General features: G+C 54.6%; 2 protein-coding genes across 2 annotated transcripts; one reads left to right on the top strand and one right to left on the bottom strand.

Moving 5' to 3' along the window:
• Positions 1-560: 560 nt before the first annotated feature.
• SNRPD2 (small nuclear ribonucleoprotein D2 polypeptide) lies at positions 561-6,471 on the top strand. Its single transcript, XM_045776320.2, has 3 exons — positions 561-718; positions 2,111-2,290; positions 6,210-6,471. Coding segments are annotated over exons 1-3 (357 nt in total). The 5' UTR covers positions 561-716; the 3' UTR covers positions 6,385-6,471.
• A 1,813-nt stretch (positions 6,472-8,284) lies between these two features.
• GIPR (gastric inhibitory polypeptide receptor) lies at positions 8,285-17,828 on the bottom strand. Its single transcript, XM_087870915.1, has 14 exons — positions 17,781-17,828; positions 16,650-16,778; positions 16,151-16,250; positions 15,588-15,695; positions 15,000-15,103; positions 14,177-14,280; positions 13,837-13,981; positions 12,893-13,052; positions 12,624-12,684; positions 12,237-12,306; positions 12,026-12,114; positions 11,796-11,934; positions 9,931-9,972; positions 8,285-9,834 (listed from the first exon to the last, which is right to left on the bottom strand). The coding sequence occupies exons 2-14, from the start codon at positions 16,719-16,721 to the stop codon at positions 9,628-9,630; spliced, it is 1,401 nt and encodes a 466-aa protein (XP_087727041.1). The 5' UTR covers positions 16,722-16,778; positions 17,781-17,828; the 3' UTR covers positions 8,285-9,627.
• Between the last annotated feature and the right edge of the window lie 860 nt (positions 17,829-18,688).

Raw genomic sequence — 18,688 nt, 5'->3', positions numbered from 1 at the left:
ACACCATCCCACCCTCCCTCGGTCAGTGAAGCCAATGGGGACTCTCGTTCTGAGAACACGCCTTCTGGTCTCCCTGGGGTTTTTGGGGTTGGTTCCCCTGAGGCTTGCACAACCCCAAAAGGGAGCGCGAAATGGGTAGGCTCCGCCTTAGCGGAGGAAAGGAAGCCAATGAGAAATGTTTGATCGTGGAAAACATTGGACCCAGGCGCAGATCCACGCCCCTCCCGTATGAAGGCAAAGGATTGGTTACTCGGAGTCGGAAAGTTCAATAGACACGTAATAGAACCGACGCTGAAGGAAAAGGGGTGGTGTCCGTCCCTGAAGCAAGGAGCCGATTGGCTTCGCGGAGACCGCGCCCCCGAAGGCAGGGCCGGCGGGCATTTGGAATGGGGTGTCCTTTCCCTCCTTCAACCTGTGCCGCTCTGCAACGAAGTGATTTGAGTCGAATCCGTTTTCTTCTTCTCTCCATTGTCGTGAATATCTATCCCGTATGGTCCTGAAAGACCTTGAACTACTACGCGATGCTTCTACCCCACCTCCGCGCGGCGCTGGAGCGGATCGCTACGGCAACAGGCCACGCCCCCGCACTTTAGGATTGCGCAGGCGCGGGCGGAAGTGGGCCGCAGGAAACGGAAGTCCCGCCTCTCGCCCTCTCTTCAGAGGCAGCAGCAACGCGGAGGAGACGGCGCTGACTTGGGACCGCAGCCACTACCACCATGTGAGGCCGGGCTAAACTTTGGCGGCGGGAGTGGGGTTAAGGGCGTAAATGTGGCCGCTTACCGGTGGTGGGAAGAGGTGGGACGGAGGCAGAGATTTTAGGGGTAAAGTACTCACCTTTCTCCTGACGAGTTTGAGGACGGGCATGGGGCCTTTGACGGGTCCTGAGTTCGAGAGGGAAGGCAGCTTTATCTGTTAATGGGCTGGGATTTCCCAGATAATTAGTCTTCCTGAAATGGATTTTAAGGGGAAGCGAAGAACCTGGGAAAGGGGAGTGCGGAGTTTTAGAAATAACGCTTTGAGGTACGGGACTTACCCGGACAATTTGAGCTGGAGGCGGTTGGCTTTTCACCTCATTCGCGACTTTTTCGGCTCACGAGTCACCGTAATGACTTTCCTGATTGATTTATTCACTCAGCAAGTATTTATTGAGCGCTCCGTATCGGGCACTGCTTTAGACACGTGGGATACATCGTTGAATACCACCCCCTCCCCCTAAGGGGCTGCAGCTTATGGGGTGGGAAAAGGCAGGCAATGAATACACTGATAATAAACATGTAAAGCATATGGCGTGTTAGGTGACCAGAGCTGTGAGTAAATAAACAATAGAGCAGGGTAAAAACAATGGGGAATGCCAGTTTGAGAGAGGGTAACTTAATAACGAGTGCAGGACACATTGAGAAGGCAACAGTTGAGCAAAGACCTGAAGAACCAGAGAACCACAACGATACCTGGGGAGGTATCCAGACAGAGGGAGAGCAAATGGAGAGGCCCAGGGTGAAAGTTTGCCTAATATCTTAAAGGACCACCTAGGAGGTCACTGACTGGAACAGAGGGATGGGCAGATGCAGGGCATTGTAAAAACTTTGGATTTTACTTTTTACCCAGAGATGGGAAGGTTTCGAAGAGTGAGATGATATGACCTAGGTTTTGATACAACCTCTGGGATTGCTCTGGAGAACAGACCATCAGGGAGCATGGGCGGAGGCAGGGAGACAAGGCTCTTAGGAGAGAGGTGATGGAGGTTTCGGCCATGGTAAGAAACGGTGAGATTCTAGGAATATTATAGAGCAGATGACAGAATTTGCTGACAGATGGAATGCAGGATGTGAGAGAGAAGAGTCAAGTTGGTATCAGACTTTTTTGCTCAAGGAGCTAGAAAGCTGTGGATGGAGTAGGTTGGGGTGGTTGGGAGATCTGGAGCTCAACTGAGGATGTGAAAGGTTGGAAATGTCTCTTAAGCCTCCGAGTGGTGATGCCAAGGGAGAGGAGCTGAGCCGGAGGGTGGGTATGTGGGGGAAAGGTTGGGGAGACACCAAGTGCGGGGCCATGGGACCACGCATGCTCCAGCACTGGGCCCCCTCACCTACGGGTACCATGCTTGCCCACTCAGGAGCCTCCTCAACAAGCCCAAGAGTGAGATGACCCCAGAGGAGCTGCAGAAGCGGGAGGAGGAGGAGTTCAACACAGGCCCGCTCTCTGTGCTCACACAGTCAGTCAAGAACAACACCCAGGTGCTTATAAACTGCCGCAACAACAAGAAGCTCCTGGGCCGCGTGAAGGCCTTCGACAGGTGAGTGCCTGGGTCCTGGAAGGTGTTCTGTCCAGGCCGGGAGATGTGGTCCCAGCTCCAGTGGGAGGAGCCTGAATACAAGGTTTTCAGAGTCCCGGGACATAAGCGCCTTTAGACCCCAAGGTCGATGGTGTCTTGTGGTCCCTCCAGCTGTGCAGTACAGTAGTGCTGGGCATGTACTTGGGAGCCAGGCTTCCTGGATTCATGTCCCAGCTCTGCCTCTTAGCAGCCAGGCGACCTTCAGCAGGTAACTTTATCTCTTCCATACAGTGGCGCTGATTCTGGTGGTTGCAGAGATTCAGTGACTTAATACATGCGATGTGTAATAAAGTTATTAGAGGTACAGCATCTGGCACACAGGAAGCTCTTAATCAGTTTTTGCAGTTATAACGTAGAGTACCCATGCCCGGTACTTTTTTAGGCTCCAGAGACACAGCAGTGACTAAAACAAAGATGGCTCCTATACTCAGAGAGCTTATGCCGTAGGTAGGGAAGCCGACAGCAAGCACATAAATAATTTGTCATAAGAAATGTAAAGCGGGGGGGGGGGTGCGCCTGTGTGGCACAGCGGTTAAGCATCTGCCTTCGGCTCAGGGCGTGATCCTGGCGTTCTGGGATCGAGCCCCACATCAGGCTCCTCCGCTATGAGCCTGCTTCTTCTTCTCCCACTCCCCCTGCTTGTGTTCCCTCTCTCGCTGGCTGTCTCTCTGTCAAATAAATAAATAAAATCTTAAAAAAAAAAAAAAGAAAGAAAGAAATGTAAAGCCGGGGCACCTTGGGTGACTTGGTTGGTGGGCATCTGCCTTCGACTTGGGTGGTGATTGTGGGGTCCTGGGATCGAGCCCCACGTCAGGTTCTCAGCAGAGAATCTGCTTCTCCCTCTCCCTCTGCCCCCACCCTCCCAGTTCGTGCTCTCTCTTGCTCGCTATCTCAAAGGAATGAATAAAATCTTAGAAAAGTAAAGCCAAGTAAGAGTATGGAGTGCTGGGAAGGAGGTGCTGTCCTAGACTGTAACGTGAGAGGCCCCACAGGAAGAGGCAATGATGAGCAGACCTAAATACAATGAAGGGGCAAGCTAGGGTCTGAGTGTTTTGGCCAGAGGGAACAGCAAGCGGTTTTTCCTCTCTGGGCCTCAGTTTCCTTGCAGAATGGGCGTCATAAAAATACCCCTTGTAGGACTATTGTGAGGATTAAGTATTCTGTAGGAAGAGTACTTGGCTCAGTAGCTAACATGATAAATGTTCAATAAACGTATAACCTGCAGCCTTCAGTTAGCATTTGGGAAGTGGTGTGGCAAAGCATAAGTCTAGAATGTTTTCCCCACAAGCTGTTATGTGACCATGAATGAGTCTTTTCAGTCTGAGCCTAGTTTCTTCTCGAGAATGAGAATAGGAAGTGCCAAGCCCATGGAGGCAGATAGACCTGGATTTGAACCTGGGCTCTGCCACTTCCAAAATGTTATCCCGCTGCACCCAGTGTCCTGCTCTGGAAGCTGGAGGTGACACTAGTGTTTACCTCCTGGGGGTGAGATGCAGTGAGAATTGCTGGCTTCGTGCTTAGAAGAGGGGCCTGGGCACTTAGAGCACAGTAGGTGGTGGTTTATTCATATACGTGTGTGTACATGTGGGGTTTTTTTATTGTTTTTTTTGTTTTTTGTTTTTATTTAAGATTTTATTTATTTATTTGACAGAGAGAGACAGCCAGAGAGAGAGGGAACACAAGCAGGGGGAGTAGGAGAGGAAGAAGCAGGCTCCCAGCGGAGGAGCCTGATGCGGGGCTCGGTCCCACAATGCCAGGATCACTCCCTGAGCCGAAGGCAGACGCTTAACAATTGAACCACCCAGGCGCCCCTGTACACGTTTTTTTAAGGTTTATTTGATTTAATTTGGGGCGGGAGAGCGGAGGGAGACAGAGTTCCAAGCAGACTCTGTACTGAGCAGGGAGCCCGAGGCGGGGCTTGGTCTCAGGATCCGAGATCATGACCCAAGCTGAAACTAAGAGTTGGACGCTGAACCGACTGTGCCACCCAGGCGCCCCACACATACATTTTTTTTAAGGTGATTCTTTCCTTTTCCCCTTGCTGCTGCTTGCCCCCATGTCAGCCTCCAGCCTCCTACCCTGGTATGTGTCCTGCCACATTTGACTCTCCCACGCACATCAGGGGCTCTTCTGTGGTATTAGCTAACAGCTTTATTGAGGTCTAATTGACTTATGTCCTATCATAAATTTAATTGTTTTTAAGATTGACTCTCCCATGTGCTCTTCTGCATCTTGTTTTTCGCACTGTATCAGTAGTCTGAGAACATCCCTGCAGGTCCTCTAAGGCATTCTTAACCCCCTTACTTACTGTATTAATTTTGTTACTTTCTTGGGTGAGCAGTGCATGCAGTTGAGGCAAAATTCAAAAGAAACAGAAGCGCCGGATGAAGAACAAGTCTTTGCTCCCTGCCCGCCAGTTGCCCTCCCCAGGAATCCCCCCCATGGCGAACTCCTTAGGTCTGTCTCCTCAGGTGACATCAGACCAACAGACAGAGGAGAGTGCTTTTCTTTATTTTTAAATCACTGCTAATGGCACATCCCAGTTTTAGATCTCGGCTTTTTCACTTTTTTTTTTTTTTAAAGATTTTATTTATTTATTCGACAGAGATAGAGACAGCCAGCGAGAGAGGGAACACAAGCAGGGGGAGTGGGAGAGGAAGAAGCAGGCTCCTAGCAGAGGAGCCTGATGTGGGGCTCGATCCCAGAACACTGGGATCACGCCCTGAGCCGAAGGCAGACGCCCAACCGCTGTGCCACCCAGGCGCCCCTAGATCTCGGCTTTTTCACTTAACAGTATACCTTGGAAGTGTTTCCATATGGGTACGCTACATCTTTTTTTTTTTTAATTAATTTTTCTCTGAATTGCTAATGTATTTACAGGATTCCAAAAACAGTAATAGTAGTCTAACGAAAACTTGCCATGCAGCCTGTCCCCAGTCTACCCAGGTCACCACACTGCGCCCCCCGCCACCCCGGCCCCGTCTCCGAATGTCTTCCCGGATTCTGTATTGTACAAGCAAGCGGGCGGTATCAGTGCTTGTCCTGCCCCTTTTCTTCCCCTCAAAAGATCCCTCTCCTTGCGTACTTGTATTTGCCACTCAACAGTCTGTGGTGGATATTACTCCATAGCAGGGCACAGAGCTTCCCCGCTCTTCTTAATTATTTTCTGTTTTTCTTGCCACTCAGTAACATTTCCTTCTATCCTTCTATCCTTTCGCCTGGCTTTAATTTTTCTTCATAGCAGGTAACATAGTCTGACAGTGTGTCAGGTCCGTCTGTTGACTTGCTTAGCGTTCTCTCCTCACCAGAACACAGATCCCATCAGGGCAGGGATATCCTCTGTTTGCTTCATTGCTGTATTCATTCATTGCAAGTGCTCGTGGAGTGCGCTAATCCATCCTGTCCTCACACGCATCCACCTGGCACCCTGAGGAGACAGGGCCCAAGCAGGACGGCAGTGGAGGCGCCGTGTACCCCCATAGGCCCCAGGGGCCTCTGGTTCCGCAAAGAGAAGCAGCTCTTCTGCTGATGCCTTCGGAAGTACTTGGAGTTAAGAAACAGAAGCGGACCCATGTTGCTTACCTTTACCTTAGGCCAGGGCCCTGTTCTAAGTCTTTACAAGAATGCCATATTGATTGATTTATCTTCACGGCAGCCCTACGAGGGAGGCACTGCGAATGGCTCCATTTTAGGGAGCAGGACACCGGGGCCCAGAATGGTGACGTTCTTTGCCGAAGCCTCAACCTGAGAACTGGCAGAGGTGGCATGGGAGCCCCAGCTGTCCTGGTCCCCGGCCTGCACCTTCTTCTATGGGTGCTGCTGGAAGAAGGGCGGACGGAAGGCTCCCCCCTCACTCCCGGTGCCCCCTCCCCCCCCCCAGGCATTGCAACATGGTGCTGGAGAATGTGAAGGAGATGTGGACCGAGGTCCCCAAGAGCGGCAAGGGCAAGAAGAAATCCAAGCCAGTCAACAAGGACCGCTACATCTCCAAGATGTTCCTGCGTGGGGACTCGGTCATCGTGGTCCTGCGGAACCCTCTCATCGCCGGCAAGTAGGGGCCTCCTCCCCATCGGAATTCCTGCCCTCATCCTGTGAAGACCTGCCCTTTGTAATGGGAGTAATAAAGTCCTGTGTTTTTTCTAGTGGCATCTGTCTGTTCCCAGCGCCTTGCGAGCAGGGCAGACTTGGGGTCGGGAGGCAGCTGGGTGTGGGGCCAGGTGCTGGGGTCAGGACCTCTCTGCCCCTCCTAGGCCTCACTTTCCCCATCTGTGAAGCGAGTGGGTGGGATACAAAGAGCTCCCTTTCCTACCTTAATCTTTTCTAGCTTCTCATCACTGCATCTCTCTCTTGCGTCTCTCTCTTCCCTCCCTCTGCCCCTCTCTCTATAAGTTGAGATCTAGCTCAGAACTTCTTGGGAGTCTTTTTTTCCATTTGTTCAGTCAGGAAACAGTCATCCCCCCCCCCCCCCCCACCAAGTGCCTCCTCTGTGCCATGTCTGTGTTGCAGCGCTGGGGACCCAGCAGCAGCCAGGAGAGCCCCGACTGGCCCTCAGTAAGAGGAGGATCTAGTTAGAGCAGCCAGTACCCAAATACTGGTAGCGATCTCGGCTAACACCCGCCGAGCTGTTAGGGTGCCAGGCCCTAGGCTCTGTGCCAATCAGTCTTCCTCTCAGCCACGGTGAGCAGACACTGTTAATGATGACCTCCATTTCCAGAGGAGGGAACTGAGGTACAGAGAGGGGCAAGCACTTCCCTGGGGGTACCCAGCCAGGAGGTGGTGATGGTATAATTCAACCCCACCCTACACCAGAGCCTGGGGCTTAATGCTGAGCTCCACTGGCCTCAAGTTACAACCTCATTATCCCTGGGAGAAATTCTCTGACAAATGTGGGGAGATAGAGGTGGGAAGGGGGGGGCTCACTTATTGTGGGAGGATAAGGAAGGTCCTGGTCTTGCTCTGATGCGCACACATTGTGCTCTCCCCCACCCGTGTCTCTATGTTCTGTCTCTGCCTGCATGTCTCGCTCTGCTCTCCAGATAAGACCAAACACCAGGTGGGTACAGGCCTCAGATCAGGATAAAATGAGATGTCTGATACACTGAGTTGCGGAAGGCACATACTGAGTTTGTCCATGAATCCATTAGTGACGGAGCGAGGGACTCTGTAGGAAGAGAAGGCTTGACACAGGGCGACCGCTGTGAGTTTATAAAGGTGCACGTTTACTGAGTGGCCCACATCTAACGGGAACAGTCATCTGGTGCGTAGCAACTAGAGCCATCTCATTTTACAGATGAGACAGCTGAGGCCCAGAGAGGGTAATGACTTGCCCAGGGTCACTCAGGAAATGACTGGAGCCACGTTATCTGTAATGTGGGGGCGTTGGTGGTGCTGCAGGAGATACGCCTGCCCCACTCCCCTCCCCTACAAGGATTCAATTCTCGTCCAGAAGCTGGGACAGCACAAGCTCTGGAGTCATAGTTCTGGCTTCAGATCCCTGCCCTGCCTCCCCCTTCCTGTTAACTTATCCTCCCCAGGAAGTGGGAACTAGTTTCCCTGCCCTGCGGGCTGGCAGCAAAGGTTCCAGCCTTGAGCACCCTGCTTGGCATCAGTCTGAATTTCCTCACGTCTTCACCCACCCCTGCCCAAACGGTTTCTAATCACCTCTTCCTTCATGGGGTGAAAGCAAAAGTAGAGGTTGCAGGAAAAGCATGCACGGTGCACCAGGAAGTACCCTAACAATAACTCACCGGAATCTCAGGCAACCACAGAATGTAGATACCATCATTATACCCACTTTCCAGAAGTAGGAACTGAGGCAGAGAGAGGTTGGGAATTTTTCCAAAGTTACACAGCTAATACGTAGCCCAACTAAACTTGGGACAGGCTGGTTTCTGCAGTCTTTCTATTCCTACACCACCTTTTAGAGAAGCAGGCCTCAGAAAATGTTGGGCACACACACATAATTTTAATTGTATACACTGTAAATAGTTATCGAGAGATCACATGAACAATCCCAGTAGGGGTTTCTGTTAGGCATGGGGGACAGTGGCAGCATAGTGTCCGTGTTCTTGTGGCAACACATGGGTGAAGAGATTGCAAGACCACCGCAGGCACACAGCCCGCCTCTCGTTTCTCCTGATGGCCTGGCCTAGAAGATTCTCCCGCCCACCTCCCATACACAAAAATACAGCTGTTTCTCATGCTTGGTTTACAAGGCCCCTGCCTTAGAGCAGTCCCCCAAACCCATGAGGGGGCCCAGCATGACCCCATGCTTGAAGGACTCCAGCTGCTGTGGGGGCACATCTGTCCAGGGGGCTGGGGACCCTAAGGAAAACAACACCCAGGTACTAACTGAATCTAAGTGTAGATCTGAGTGGGGGATGGATTTAGGAGTGAGTCCTGTGTGTGTACAGATGGTCCAGATACAGGCTGTGAGCTCCCCCCCCCAGTTCTCCCAGTTCCCCAGGGACCGCCCAGGATGGGGGGGGTGCTTCCATCCCTCCAGCAGGCAGTGGTCCTGCTTTCCGCTCTGAGGCCTGCCCTGAATGGCTCGTGTTCATACCAAGGACATACCAAGTCCTCCTTTCTGACCCCCCAGTGCTGCTCACATTTCTCTTTCCATCTCTCACTTGTCCTCTGAGCTCCAGGGCCTTCTTCCCAGCCTGACATGTCCAAAGAGCACTCCTGGCTCTGCCCACCCTGAACCCCATCTCCCTCTCTCTTTCCACCATCTCAAACCTAGGAGTCTTCCATGACTTCTCTTGCTGCACTTCCCTCTCGCGAAACGGTGGCAAATCCTCAGTTCTACCTTTAAAATAGCGCCAGAGTCCAACCACTTCCCGCCCCTCTGCAGCTGCCTCTCCTGCCCCTGATAATCTGTCCCATCACATGGCAGCGTCTGTTCCTGTCTGTTCCTCAGGCACCACCGAGCTCTTTCCTCCGTAAAGGCCTTTGCAGATGCTGTTCCTTCTGCCTAGAATCTTCTTCCCAAAGCGGTCTCCTTCACGTCTTGTAGGCATGGCTTAAGTGTCACCTCCTCAGAGATGCCCTCCTGGACCACCCTAGGCTCCCTTCTAATTTTTCCTCATTAGCCATTCCACAGTGTGTCTAACTTGATATTCTGTCTTTGCTGCCCCCCCCCATTGTGAACTGTGAACTCTAGGAGAACAGGGACCTTGTCTTCTGTTTCCCCCCTCCCACCGCACCCCAGTTTCTCCAGCGCCCTCCACACGGGGCCTGGTACACAGTAGGCGCTCAATAAATACGTGCAAACTAGAGTGGACACAGATCCCCACTGCCTAGCAGTAACTTTCCAAGACCCGGCAGCCCTCATCCCCAGGCCCCGGGAGGGTCCCCAAGGACAGGGCGCGGTCAGGGGCGACCCGGCAGGGGCCTGAGCCCGAGGGCAGGGTCCTGGACATGCGCTCCGGTGGCTGGCGCTGCTCCTCCCTCAGACTATGTCTCAGGCGGCACCGGCTCCAGCAGCGGCGGATCTCCGACTGCACCTGCAATGCGACGGCGCTCAGAACTGTCCCTGCGCTCCCAGCCGTTCCCTGCGCGGCCGCCAGAGGGCGCGGGCGGCTAGCCGGGGCTGCCCTTACCTCTTTGTTGATGAAGCAGTACAGGACGCTGACCAGGAAGCCCTGCCGGGAGGAGGCGCAGAAATTAAATCAAGAGTGGGGGCAGGATGGCAGACACCCCCTGAGTGAGCTCGGACACTCGCCAGGTCCCAAACCACCTCGGCTGCCAACACCCTGGTCCTAGACCACTTCAATCACCCTCTCCCTGGCCCCTCTTTGCCCTCCCAGGTTTGCTGAGCAATAAGGGAGTTAACAGGGGACGCCAGAGGTAGGCTGCCTAGATATGAGAACCGCTTCCCCACTTTCTGACCCACTTGGGCAAGGGCTTAACCCCTCTGTGCCTCAGTTTCTTCATTTGAAAAATGGGGTCATAGTATCATGGTAGTTGTGAGAATTGAGGTGATAATATGCAAGAAGCTGGAGTGCCTGGCACATAGCGTTAAACCTTTTGCTTAGGCTTGTTATAACTTTTTATTATATATTATTATCAATAAATTAGTTTTACTTAATAATTATTTTATATACATTTTACATATAAATTATAAACTATATATAATTAATAAATTACTTGATAAATTAATACAGATCGATTATTTGTTAAGATCTTACAAATCTTATTATTAATTCCCACGATCCTATTAAAAATCTAACTCTGGGGGTGCCTGGGTGGCTCAGTGGTTAAGCGCCTGCCTTTGGCTCAGGGCGTGATCCCAGCGTTCTGGGATTGAGCCCAGCATCAGGCTCCTCTGCTGGGAGCCTGCTTCTCCCTCTCCCACTCCCCCTGCTTGTGTTCCCTCTCTCGCTGGCTGTCTTTCTCTCTGTCAAATAAATAAATAAAATCTTAAAAAAAAAAATCTAACTCCGATCACATCCCTCTGCTCCTGTGGCTCCCAACTCACCCAGGGAAAAGCCAAGGTACTCGCTTGGCCCGAGGATATACCCCAGGTACCTCACCTCACTGTCCTATCTCCCCCTTGCTTCCTCTGGCTTCCCCTGCCTCAGGCATGTTGGCCTTCTTACATCAGGAAAGGTACTCTCTCCCACATCAGGGATCTTGCCCTTGATGTTTCTCTTCCTGGAACATTTCCCCAAAATATCTGCCTGGCTTGTTTCTGCAGCTCCAGGTCTCTGCTCCAATGTCTTCTCAGTGAGGCCCTTACCCCCTGTCTGTAACCCCATATTTTGTCTGTTCCTCTCTTTTCTTGCTCCCCCCCCCCTTCTAGGCACATCTCTCCCTCTGGCACTCTGTATATTTTTAAATTTACATAGCATGTTTAGCATCTGTCTCTCCTGCTAGAGGGTAGGGACCATTTGGTTCTTGGCCTGGAGGAGTGCTTGGTACACAGTAAGGGCTCATTACATTTTTGCTGAATTTCATGAATGAACAGCCTTGGTGAGGTAAGGTTAGTATTTTTCCCACTTAGTGATGAGGAAACTGAGGCCCGACAAGGAAAAGCAGCACAGCTACTAGGGGCAGGCAGGCAAGTGCAGGGTTGGCCTTAAATTTTGGAGTGCCTCCTTACATTTTGCGCTGTGGACACCTCATTTACCTCACCCTAGCTCAGAGTCTAGGTGAAGGCCCCAGAGCTGAGAAGCGGCAGAGCCTGAACGTGGCCGGGTCCCGCGGGGGCTGCAAAGCCCTCCATCTTCACTAGGAGGCAGTGCTGCCGAGGCTACTGGTCTGTTCTCTTGGTCCCTGCCGCCTCCCCAGCTCAGGACAGAGCTAGCTCAGTGTTGTGCTCGGAATGAGTGAATGAACGTGTGAACACGTTCACACCCCATTCAGTGGCCGCATCAGTGGACGATTGTAGCCCCCTGGCCCTCTGGGGAGGAGGGCCCCAGGACGAAGGGTGTAGCCCCTGCACCCCGCCTTAGCGCCTTAGCACCTGGAACGAGCTGAGGAAGATCTCAAAGCCGAGCTTGGTGAAGCGCAGGGCACCCCGGGCCTGTTCCTCTGTCACCGGCGCAAACACCACCTCGTGGACGCCCAGCAGGGGCACCAGCGTCAGCGTGGAGCGAGCCAGCCTGGGGGTATAGGGTGGCAGTGGTCGCGCGGCCCCAGGCCCTCCATCTCGCACCCCGCCCCTCTCCCTCCATGCCGGCCCCACCCCCTCACCTCAGCCGGTAGTCCGGGCAGCGCATCTGTCGCGTCCTCAGCTTGGACACGAGGATGCCAAGAATGCGAATAAAGATGAGAAAATTAATCTGCAGGGAGAGATAGAGGCTGAGCCAGCACCATCCTGTCCTGGGGTACAGAGGGTGGTCCCCCCGTTTCCCAGGGTGGGACTTTCCAGAGGGTGGCCCGGAGGAGTCAGGGTCTGCCGTACCAAGATGGTCATGAGGATAGGGGTGCGTATGATCCACCATATGGCCTTGACATCGTTCCGCTCCCAGCACCTGGGGGCAGGGGGAGTAGAGCTAAGAGAAAAACCCCTGGACTCCCCGGATCACGCACCCTCTCTCTCCAGCTCCGCCCACTTTCCTTAATGCCACACCCACATTTCTTTAAAGCCCCGCCTGCTACTACCCAGGCCCCGCCCTCCCGCCCCTTTCCTGGACACAATCTTTCCCAGCTCCGCGTTCCTTTAGGTCCCACCCACCCCTCCAAGCCCCTACGTGCCCTCGGAACCTCCCCACGTTTCCACCACAACCCACCCGCGTCCCTCAAAGCTCCACCCGCCTCCCAAGGCCCCACCCCAGACCCCAAGACTCACTGCGTGTTCTCGTACAGGTACCTGACGATCACCCAGGGAATGACGAAAAGCGCGGGGGCCCCTGTGCAGACCCCGACCCCCGCCCCCCACCCCGCCGCAGCTGTCAGCGCGCGCACGGGCCCCGCCAGGCCCAAGACCCGCGGAATTTCCCCCGCCGGGGTGGGGAGGCAGAAGCCCAGAGAGGGGAGGAGACCCCTGAGGTAGACCAGCAGGGGGGTCAGGGGAGTGGAGGCGCGCCGGACTGGGCAAGGGACAGGGTCGGGGCTCACCCCAGCCGAGAAGCAGGTAGCAGTGGAAGTGGCCCCCCTCGGAACCTCCCACAAGCACCAAGAGACTGTGTAGGTAGACACCCTCCACCAGCAGCCACGTGTAGTTGGCACCCACGCAGTACTGGGTCACGATCTGGGCCGTGCGGCAGGCAGCTAGGGCCTAAGGGGTGGCCGGACAGGGGGAGGGGGCAGTCAGGGCCTCCAGAGTGTCCCCAGGCCTTCCTCCTCTACCTGGTCGTCCTTCCACCTCCATCTCCTGCCTTGACTATTCACTTCCCGCTCTGCACCACCAGAGGATGGTGTCTGTGATTGATTTCCCTCTTCTATTCTCTTCCCCATGTGAGCTGTCCCGCTTTCACCTCCTTAACAATTAGTATCTTCCATCTTGCTGAGAGTCCCCCCTCACCCCGCGCCACAAACCCCCAAATATGGCCTCTCTCGCCCCATCGCCTTCTAAAAATTGAACTCAACTACTTCACCTGTCAAAAAGTTTCTCCCACCCCGGCACCCTTGTCCCGCCAGCACAGGGACTCCCCGACCCCATAACTTCTTCACAATCGACATGACCCAACTCGCTACCAGAAAGTTTTTCTGACCTGGGCCCCCAGCCTCTAGCCTCCCCCACCTTTGTCTCACAGTAACAAATTGGTATCTTCCAAATCCCCTCCCATCCTGCCACGCCCCCACCTCCAGCAGGGGTCTCTCTCATTGGTGGAAAAGTTCACGGAGGGGTGAGATAATGAGAGCTAGGCAAGGGAAAAATCCCATACAGGAGGTGCCGGGGTTGGAGGAGGCTGAGTTGGGAGGGCCCCTCTCCAAATATATTTGGAGAGGTCAAGAGAGATAAACTGTTAATAGCGTAGGGTAGTAAATGGGCTGGGAACCTCTTGGCCCCACCAGAGGAGGCAGAATCCCAATTTGAGAAAGAGAGGGGTGCTGCTCACCGGGTTCCACAGGACAGGGGCCTGGTCCCCAGGGTAGGGGCCCGGTGGAGGTAGCAAACGGTCTCGGGTGAGGATGGCCGCCGCCCGCAGCATGAAGGACGTGAACAGGTTGATGTGGATGTAGTTGCGAGTGCAGCGCAGCCGCCTAGGGGATTTGGGACGCGGTTTGGGGACCCCTGGATACCTGCCCTCAGCCACACAGAGCCCCTTAAATCACCTCCCCGCGCTTCCCACAGAACCTCCATTGGATGCTTGTGGCTCGTGGAGCCTGACCACCCCATCTTACTGGGCAAACTGAGGCCCAGGCTCTGCTTCTGGGACTCAAGGCTGGAGGTCCCACCTGAAGAAACTCAAGATGAGCAGGGCTAGCAGCAGTGTGGCCAGGGACAGGGAGTAGCCCACGGTGTACATGACCTGCAGCCGCTCCAAAATCAGCCGTTGATCCTAGGTCGGGGGGGGGGGGGTGCGGGAGGGTAGGAGGACACAGGAACAGAGTTCAGTGCTTCCCCCAGGACCAGAAAGGGACCCTGCTTTTTGTTCCTGCCCAGCAACCCAGTTTTCTCTTGGGATCCAACTACCCTTGCTTGAGTGGGGCCAACTGGCTGACTCCACCCCTTAGTCCAGGGCTGGGCATGTGACCAGCCAATCAGAGCATTCAGTATAACCCCCTACACACACACACACACACACACACACACACACACACACACACAGTGGTTAGTGCAGGGTAGACGCATGACCCACAGTATCAGTCCTGGGACACTGCATTAGAGCTATTAAGAGCAAAGTTCAGTCTCCCCACAGTCTTGCTTGGTTGGTAGGATGTGAGCCTGGTGCTATTAATGAGGACCACACTTGCCATCCCACAGAAAAGATGAGACCAGCTCAGAGAAAAACAAAGTCATAGTGTGGTGAGAGACAAAAAGATTCCCAACAACATCATTTGAGCACCTAGATCCAGCTGTGCCTGAAGCTGTTCCCATATACTTTTCAATCCCAGAAACCAATACATTTTCTTTCTCCACCCAGCAAGTTTAAGTTGGGTTTCTATCACTTGGAACCTAGAGTCTTGAATAATACAAGGGGTTTCCAGCTCGGCCTGGGGCGGCTGCCTTTTCCTCTCTCCCTGCACATCCTGACCTGAATCCCTCACTGCTTCTTACCTGAAAGGCCCCATTCTTTTCTGGGTTCTCACACTGCGAATGGTCTCTCCAAGGTCCCCATTGGCCATCACTGCCACACTGGCGGAGGACAAAGCCTGCAGCCACTGTGGGGGAAACAAAGGAGGGGTCAGAGGCACAGAGAAAGAGAGAGACTGAAAGAGAAGGACAAAAGTAAGACAAAGGTAGAGATAGCCAAAGTGATGTGATGATAATAAACCCTTACGTGTATTTATAAATAAATCACTATTCATAACAAGCCTATAAAAATGATATTATTATCATCCCCATCTTACAGAAGAGGAAGCTGAGGCATAAAGAAATTAAATAAGTTGCTCTAGGCCGAATAGCTAGTTAGGACAGGAAGACCAAGACGCCCAGAGAAAATGAGAACCCTGTGGTCCTCAGAGAGATACAGAGACAGAGAATGGGCATTGACAGATCCAGCGTTGGTCAGGCAGGAGGAGACACCCAGCCAGACAGAGAGGAGCAGGAGATCAAGTGTAGGCGAACTCCGGGGGAGTGGTGTCTGGAGTAGGGTTAGGAGCCATTTGTGTTAGGGGAGAGCCCGGGGTCCAGGGGGCACCTCACCGTGACGATGCCAGGGCAGATACCAAGGGCAGGACGCACGGGCAGTGTCGTTGGGTGCAGCGTAGTCCCAGCAGACGTACATATCGAAGGACGCGTTACAGGCGAGGCCTGGGGTGGGCGTGGGGGTCAGAGGTCGGGTGGACAGACCGCGCGCAGCCCAAGCCTTCTCCGAGGTTCGCGAGCAAGCTCCGACTTGGCCCCGCCCACCTGGGATGGTCCAGTCCCCGGCTCTGCCACAGCCCCTCCCACCAGACCCCAGGCCCCTCCCTATTCTTGGTCCCCCTTCAGGCTCCACCCACCTGATGCTGCCCGGCCAGAGACTCCGCCCATTTCGAGCTTCTTCCCCGGCCTCTCCCACTAATCTGAGTTGCACCCCATTTCCCCCGCGCACGCAGGTATAGTCCTTCCCACCGAGGCCAAGCATCACCCAGACCTCTCCGATCCAGCCCACCTCTACCCCAGACTTCCTTCAGGCCCCGTCCATCAGTCCTAGCCCCGTCTCAAGCACACCGCTCTCAGCCCTAGTCCTTCCCCTGCCCCCCGTCCCCGCTCCCCAGTCACACCTGTTGGGGGGTCCACGGCTTCCAGTGTCTCTTGGCACTCTCTGCGGTACCGTTCCCAGCGCTGGTACAGCTCCCCCGCTGTCTGCCCGACAGAGCCTGTCTATGGAAAGAGAGGAGGAAGGACCCTACCCGCCCCCCCCGACCGATCCCCGCTCCCAGGCACCACGGTTCGTGTGGGCTAGAAACACCCTACAGAGACTTGAAGAGGCTGCCCTGTTTTGTCCAGGAGTCTTGGGTGACTTAGAAAATTCTTCTAGGTCTTGAGGGGTGCCTAGACCAGGGGAGTTGCTGTGACGGGCTGAAAACCTTCAGGACAATTAGGGAAAGAAGGGGCTGGAAATCATCAGGAGGATTTGAGGGGGAAAGAAGAGAGACTGGAAAAAACTTGAATCTGGACAGGCGGGCAGTCTTAAAACTCTCTCTGCAGCGAGGGAAGCCTTAAAACCGTCCCCAGACCTCCCTCCTAGCCTTGAACTCCCGTGGCTCCTCGGATCCTCACCTCCGCCCTCCGGAGCAGCGGCCCCCACGACGAGAGCAGCAGTAACAGCCGCCAAGGCGGACAGTTCAGCATCGTGAGGGCGGCGGGGCATGGGGGGCGAAGGGTCTGGTCTAGTAGGGGCAGTCCGGCCTGGAGGGTCAGGGGGCAGAGTCAGGAGCCTCCGCCCTCCACCTCCAGCCCCGGCGCCACCCTCTCTGAGATTCAAACATGCCGACTAGGAGGCAGTGGCCCCCCTCCGCCCCCACGAGTGATGACTTGAGGGGTGGGGGGAGAGTGGGAGAGGCCAAGATCCAGCACGTGATTCCCAGGCCCGCCCCCAACTGTTGCTGGGGCAGCGGCGGTGGAAGGGGGGTGTTTGCTGAGGGCGCGGTTGCCCTAGAGCTGCTATGGCCGGAAGCGCTAATGTCACCCGGAGTCTAGACCTAGAGATTCTGGGGAACCTGGGGACTGCCTTGAAGAGGAGGGCATAGAAAGTATCAGCCGTGGAGCTCGAAATGACCCTCAGAGTTCCCACTCTCGGAGCCCAGAGGGTTTTCAAATGGCAAATAGGATCCTGACCTTATAAAACTTGCCCGCTGTGGATGAAGCCCAGAGTCAATGGAACAACCCTCTCCCTAGGGACCAGAGAGGAGTCAGACCCTGGGCTTAGGTTTGCAGGGGCCCAGATGCCTGAAAATCCATCTAACCTCAATCCCTTCCCCCACAGCACCGTGTAGAGAAAGGGGGAAGCAGGGAAGATCTCAGATGGAGCCCCAGAAATGGGTGAAACAGAAATATAGACTGAGACACATACAGACTGAGCAGAATGAGACACACAGCAAGAGACCAGAGAGCAAAAGACAGACAAAAATGTGGGCTAGGAGACAAAGAGGGGATAGAGACATGGAGAGAGACCCAGGGAATGGGGCAAGGAGAGATAAAGGTACAAAAACAGAGCCGTCCAGAGGCTAAACAGAGATCGGGAGACATGGAGACAGAGATATAGAGAGACAGGCGGACAGGAGGATAGAGAGCGCGGGCACAGAGAGACAAAGAGACAAAGACATGGGCTAAGAAATAGAGAAAGAGGGACCCAGAGGCTTGAGTGGGACGTGGGGGCGGGGAAACGGGCTGGGTTGGGAAAGCCCTCACCTGTCCCCAGACCTGCTCTCGATCCCTCACTCCGGCCCGCTGCCGCCGCTGCTGCCTCCACAGCCTCGCCTGGGCTCTGGAAGAGGTGACAGCCTGGGGTGGTGGGAGAGGGCGGGGCCAGGGAGCAGGAGGGGGAGCTCTGGGGCAGAGACCCGGAGCGGGGGGCCAGTGGTGCGGGAGGGTCAGAGTCACTCAGAGTCACGTGGCAGAGCCGTCACGGAGCCGGGGTCACAGTCTCTCACACTGTCCCACCCGTCCCACCCAGCCGTGGCACACAGCCACGCAGTGTCACACGCAGTCCTATGCACCGAGCCATGGAGAGGCACAGCACAGAGTCACACACTGTGCCTCACCGAACGTTTTCCTGGTGGTCATTTACAGCCACACGATCCACAGTCACACTCAGAGAGCCGAGGTCTCACCCACAGGCTGACAGTCGTCCACAGTGACACAGTCCTGTGCCCGGACTGCCAGCTCCTCCACTCACAGAGCAACACAATCACGGCTTCCCACAGTTCTCATGATACCGCGCTGGTCTCAGAATCACTAGGTCTCTCCCCACTGGCCTGCAGTCACCACTGGGTCCCCAGCATCGCTCAGCACAGGCTTGGGCATCGAGCAGAGGCTGGAAGAATGGCCCCGTCGTCGATGACATACACACACAGATATGCGGTCTCGCACACAGTCACGTAATCCTTGACTGTCACCAACTGCGGGCCATACCCATCAGCACTCTCGCAGTTCACACCATCACGAGAGTCCACAGTCACACCCCAACAACACACCTTCCCCAGCTGTCAATAAGGCACACACTCTCAGGGTGTCACGTCATCAGGCTGTCACCCTCACACGGTCACACCCAGTGCCATGGTGGTATGGACACATGACTCTGATCTCCGTCCTCACCT

The sequence above is a fragment of the Ursus americanus genome, chromosome 21 (genome assembly GCF_024610735.1).
Source record: "Ursus americanus isolate L20-20 chromosome 21, mUrsAme1.1.p, whole genome shotgun sequence".
In the NCBI taxonomy this organism is placed as follows: Eukaryota; Metazoa; Chordata; class Mammalia; order Carnivora; family Ursidae; genus Ursus; species Ursus americanus.
This window is presented reverse-complemented; position numbering and strand designations above follow the sequence as displayed.